This window comes from Cydia amplana, chromosome 12, assembly GCF_948474715.1.
Source record: "Cydia amplana chromosome 12, ilCydAmpl1.1, whole genome shotgun sequence".
In the NCBI taxonomy this organism is placed as follows: domain Eukaryota; kingdom Metazoa; phylum Arthropoda; class Insecta; order Lepidoptera; family Tortricidae; genus Cydia; species Cydia amplana.
In genome coordinates, this window is record NC_086080.1 from 31,345 (window position 1) to 37,460 (window position 6,116).

General features: G+C 47.9%; 1 protein-coding gene across 1 annotated transcript; it reads right to left on the bottom strand.

Moving 5' to 3' along the window:
• Positions 1 to 545: 545 nt before the first annotated feature.
• Positions 546 to 2,630, bottom strand: LOC134652668 (uncharacterized). The gene has a single exon (XM_063507832.1). It carries the CDS (start codon positions 2,628 to 2,630, stop codon positions 546 to 548), a length of 2,085 nt encoding a protein of 694 aa, XP_063363902.1.
• Positions 2,631 to 6,116: the final 3,486 nt, after the last annotated feature.

The window sequence follows — 6,116 nt, forward strand, 5'->3', positions numbered from 1 at the left end:
TAACCTAACCTAACCTAACCTAACCTAACCTAACCTAACCTAACCTAACCTAACCTAACCTAACCTAACCTAACCTAACCTAACCTAACCTAACCTAACCTAACCTAACCTAACCTAACCTAACCTAACCTAACCTAACCTAACCTAACCTAACCTAACCTAACCTAACCTAACCTAACCTAACCTAACCTAACCTAACCTAACCTAACCTAACCTAACCTTTTTTTTTTTTTTTTTTTTTTTTTGTTGACGGAGTGGGGAATGCGTTTACGCATCCCTCCCCGGCCGTGGGGCAAGGCCATAATGGGGGAGGGTATGTGGGACTCCCTCTTCCGACTCCCTCTCCTAGCGAGAAGGAGCGAAAGAGAATACCCACTAAACCCCACTCCGTTGTCCCCCTCTCAGACGTTGTATGGGGGCATCATGGGCTCGCGCATTCATTCCTCCATGATGCCCCCCGTCTTTTCCCGGCGTCCCCAGGGAACCCGCTCTTTGGGAGGGGAGAATCAATGACCACTCTGATTCTCCCCCCAGACGTGTAGGGCCTAAATATCCATATTTTGTCCCTCACAGGCCCGTTGGTCGATGTTACTCATTGTAGGGGCTCTTTGGGTCTTCAGAAGAGCCTCTTTGCCTTTTGCTGGTGGGGGCGTACAAGAAAAGCCACCCATTATGTGTCCCGCTGGACGTTTGGCCGCATGACATACCGAGCAAAAGGCAGTCTCCGCCTTGCAGTCCACCCTCTTGTGGTCCGGCCTGCTACACCGGAAGCAGAGCCCGCTCCTGTCTACTGGCGACGGGCATAGTGCTCTGGTGTGCCCCGTGCCCATGCACCTGAAGCACCTCATCGGTGTTGGGTCCAGCGCCACTACCAGAGCCGAGGACCATCCTATTTGAAGTCGACCCGCTGCGGTGACCCTCTTGGCTGCCGTTATAGGGCACTGTGCCAGAGTCGACACTGTCCCATTATATTGGGCCCTGATCGATCCCACCTTAACCTCATTTATTGAGCACTCTCCCATTTTAGCGATTGCTCCCGCGATCTCTTCCTGAGTGGCTGCCTCATCTAGGCCCGAAATGCGTAAGTCCGCCATTTTGGTGGGCCTGTATACTCGGGCTTCCTCTCCGATCACCTCCGTCATTTTTCGGCAGAGTTCGTCAGCCGCCCTACCATTGTCGGACCCGGACACCTCAAGTATCCTGGCCCCAGCAGCTGTTTTGCGGACCTTGACGTGCTCTACACCCACATCAGCAAGCTTCACCGATTTGGTGACCTTATACAAAATTGAGGCGTATGTCGCCTCAGACTCCGGCTTCAAGGCCATCACGATCGCGGCCGTGGCGGGCACAACCAGCTTCCGCGGGCCTGCTGGTGCCGGTTTCCGAGCCGGGGCGGCAGGGGGGGAAGGGGGCTTGGCGGATTTGCCATTGCCCTTCCTGACAACCTGCGTCCAAGACTCAGCAGGCTCCTGCGTTTTTGTTGCCGGCTGCGAGGGTGGAGAGGCACTAGGCTCCTTCACCGTCTTCTGCCTAGGAGCAGAGTTAGCCCTCTTCTTGGTCGCTGGTGCCGAAGGCTGGGCCACAGGGGCCTTAGGCTGCCTTATGGGCGGCGCACCTGTCACTGCCCTTGAGGGCGGCGCCCCAGAGAGAGGTTCCGGCTGGTTCGCAATCTTCTTATTCCTGTCCGCAGCGAGAGGAGGGCGGGGGACCGGCTCGGGGAAATGGCCCGTGCGGGCCGAGATCATGTTTCCCATGGTAATTGTAAGGTCCCGCTTCAGGTCCTCCTTTAATTCCTTGAGGGCCTCTTTGAGGGCCTCAGAAAAGTCCGTCGCCTGGTCGCATTGGGCCGTCGGGGCCTGTGAGGGCTGGATCGTCCTCTCAGAGAAGGCTCTACGAAGGGCCTTCATCTCGGACTGACATTGGGCCAGTTGCTCCCGCATTCGGTTATTATCCTCCTTCAAGGCCCGCAACTCCTCGTCCTCTACTCTATCCGCCAGGACGTCAGTCGCCGCCAGGATGTCCCGGCAGGCCTGGTTCAGTTTGCCCCAGACTTGTCCATTTAGGTTGCCGGATTTTCCGGCAGCCTCTAGGATAATATGGGTCGCCTCCCGCACTATTTCTATGTAGTCCGTCCCTGTGTATAGGGGCGGGCTGCATTCTGTCATTTCTTGACTTGGAGAAGGGGACGGGCTCACCATCCACGGCTCCTTATCCCCCTTCTTTTTGTTGTCCCCCTGGGACCTTCTCAGGAGTAAAGGGGGGACCACTCCCTTTCCCTTTCCCTCCTGGCTGTCCAGCACCTCCAAGAGCAAGTCCTCCTTATAGGCCTTCAGTCTGGCCTTGGCTGCTGCCAGGCCGGTAAAGTGGCCTATGGAGGCTTTCTTCGCCATGGCCTTGGCCCTACCCCTCAGCGAGGTGCTAACTTTAGGCCCGCTCCCAACGTGAGTCTCATAATCCAGGACCCGGTTTCCCTCATGGGGCCTCTTCTTGGAGGCGGCCTCAGCCCTGTACTGGCCCTCCATAGGTTCCTCCCAGTCGGGCGAGGTCGAAGAACCCGCCCCTGAAGCCCCTTTATGGGGCCCAGTGATTGGAGCCATCTCCGGGTTCAACCCCTGCGCGGGGTTATCCATACAAATACTACGCGAAGACCACCCCTTATGGGTGGAATTCGCCTAAAAAAGGTGAAAAACCAATTCACCTAACCTAACCTAACTATTTTGGTCAAGTGCGAGTCGCAGCAGAACCAAAACAGCAAAAACAAACTTAAAATTATTTTATGCGACGGGCTGTAGCGTCACTCCTGGTTGAGCTACAGATCTCGAACCAAGGTCAAAAAATAGTTCTAAGTATGCGCTATTTACCACTAATTTTAAAACTAAAAATATTTAATATTTTACAATTTATTAAATTTCCAACACGAAAACCAACTTATGTTTGCGTTTACCCACGCCTGATAAACAGGAATAGCAATCCTTTAAAAAATTAATAACTACTAAACTATACCCTCTAAAAATATAATTCAAACGGATTTGAATTCCCTACAACTAGCTTAATCTAACTAACCTACAACAAGAAATTTATTTACACAAGAACAGAAGATATGATTTTTTGAAAGTGAAATCTCCTAACGTCGTCAACCGCAAATGGGGTAAACCTTTTACCGAACTCGTGAGATTTGAACTCCAATATCTCCCGAACCAGAGGTCGGATCGATATGGGGTAAAAAGCTCCGTGTAGAGCAAAAAGCCGACCCAATTACAAAATTAACAGACGTAGGAGAAACACAAAGAAAAAGAAGATGTGAATTTTTAAAAGTGAAAAAGCGCCTGAAGAAAAAAGTGAATTTATATGTAAAGTGAAAGAAATTAAAAATACTATAGAAATCTAGGGAAAGGCTGGGAAAGAACAACGGTATAAAATAGAACTCAATTAGCTTTATCTCGCCACAAAAATTCGCAAAATTCCCTCAATTCTACCTCTCAAATTTACCTCAACCTAACCTAACCTAACCTAACCTAACCTAACCTTTTTTTTTTTTTTTTTTTTATTTTTTTTTTATTAGGGGGGAAAATGCATTCCGCATACCACACGGGTGCGAGGGGTGACCCGAGTGGTTATGTGGGACTCCCGTCTAGGCTAATGAGGCCCACGGTATACCCACTAAAAACCCCCCATATGCCGCCTCGCCGCCCTATTGGTGGGGTTACGGGAACGCTTGCGTGCTCATCCGCGACCCCACCGGCGGCAGCCGCCTACGAGCGGCTCCTTCGCGAATGCCCGAAGGCCCTTCACGTTAGGCGCGCCAGATGGTTCGGCGCGCCTTCCTCCTCGGCCTCCGTTCTGCACTGTAGCGGACCCCCCCGAGCCCGCCACAAGGAAGCCACGGACGCCAGAAAATTCCCCGGCGCCCGGCGACAGATCAGGTCTATGGTCCTGCCGCAATACCACAACTCGGCTGCAGAGGATAGGGAGAACGGCACATCGTAACACCGACACTCCTCTTCCTCTGCAGCCCCACCAACGCCGCTACAGCGGAACGGCCCCGCCAAGTTCGCAGGGGATAGGGAGAGTGGCGTATCGTAATACCATCACGCCTCTTCCCCTGCGATCCCACCTCGGCCGCCGAAGATAGGGAGAACGGCTCACCTCAATACCGACACTCCTCTTCCTCGACGGTCCACCTCCAACGCGTCACAAGCGGGCTTAACAAGCCCACTTGGAGCGTCCTCCTCGGGCCAACCCGCACCTCAAACAGGCCGGCCCTGGTTGCCTCTTCGCTTCACCGTGGGTGACCAAGCCACGGTTACTAAGCCCCTCCACCACGACAAGGTGAGCAACCTGCGGGGGGAACCTAACCTAACCTAACCTAACCTAACCTAACCTAACCTAACCTAACCTAACCTAACCTAACCTAACCTAACCTAACCTAACCTAACCTAACCTAACCTAACCTAACCTAACCTAACCTAACCTAACCTAACCTAACCTAACCTAACCTAACCTAACCTAACCTAACCTAACCTAACCTAACCTAACCTAACCTAACCTAACCTAACCAACCCTTTTAAAAGTGACCAAATACTACCCGAACTACATGTTTTTTGGCACAATTTTAGCCCTAATTGAGCCCGATTTTTTGATACCTTACTTACTTTCATAGCCCCCCTGGATCTGTAGATATTCTAATTTTTATACTTTTCAATTTTCTCAGTTTTTCAAAAATTCGTAACTCAGCCATTTTTCCACTTATGACCATTTTTTCTTTTTCTAAAAATCACTTTTTGTAATATCTAAATAACTCTGTTCTCAAAATAGACTACTCTTATACAACTTCACATAAAAATATTCAACTTTCGTCACATAAAAATTGCGCCTGCCAGTGACCTACGAGCAATCTACATTTTCATTAATATCTCCGAATCCACTCGATAGATTTTTCTAGTTCATATTTTATCTTGTAAAGTTAATTTTTTCCATCCTTTTTGTCATATAACACAACTTTGTATCTCTTACAGTTTTTGAAATAACTTCGAAGTTCACTTCCGTCGTCTTTTGACCTAACTTTTTCACATTTTTCAATAGTTTGTTCAACGAATCTTCTCTTAAAATTCTGAAACTCTGCACAATTTTAAAGCTCAATAAGCCCTATTTTTTGGTACTACTCTTGTCTCTGTACTGTGTCTGGTTACGGAGATATTCAATTTTTAGAGATTCTGAAATTTTTCAACTTTTCAAAAATTTATAACTCATTCGTTTTTTTAACTTTTCAATAATTTTACTTTACAATAAAATCCGTCTTAGTCTATTCTAAATTTGAGTATAATAATATTAAATAGTTTTCTTACAACTTCTTAGTCTAATTTTAAGATTTCCTGAAATTTTTGCGGTGCCTGCAAGAATTATCGTAGCAATTGTTTTTAAACTGATTTTTCTTCATTTCTAGCCGGTAGATTTGTCTTGTGTTAACTGTGTCTAATAGATTTCATTGTTTTTAACAATTTCTTTTATATAAAATTTTCTCAGAAATCCTTCCTTGACCTTCAAAATTAACATCTCTTTTAAAATTTATTCTATTTTTAATTCATTTATTTCTTCGCTAATTTTCATTTTAAAAATCTCAAAATCTGTATGTTAGTAGCACTCCAGTAGTTTTATTTTACAGTATTAAATTTGTGTTGATATCTCTTCTAGATCTTAAATTATTAATTTTCTAAATTTGTATTTTCTGTAACCGAGAAAAATGTTTCACACACCTCCCAACTCGCCTAAAAAAGCGCGATCTGCTCCTGTGGAGCAAACACAAACAGCAGAAAATGAGGAAGTGGCGGATAATACACAGGCCCCCCCTCTCCCCACTGTTTTCGCCTCAGAATCGGAAGCGCATAATGCGCAAAATAAAACTTATGTGGTAACGCGTGCGGACATTCATGAGCAAGCGCAAGCGGCTCGTGCATCAACGCCGCTACCTACACCAGGACCGGCGGCTTCGGGGGTGGAACCGGTTACCCCGATGTTGGTACCGGATGCCTCTAACACCGCCGAGTCCTTTGAAATGGAAAGGCTTTTTATGAGCAGCGAGTCCGTTGTCAGCCCAAGCACACGGAACTCTAGTGGCA

What these genes read in the sequence shown, in the direction of transcription:
- LOC134652668 (XM_063507832.1), bottom strand. Translation starts at nt 2,630, where the DNA reads ATGGATAACCCCGCGCAGGGGTTGAACCCGGAGATGGCTCCAATCACT.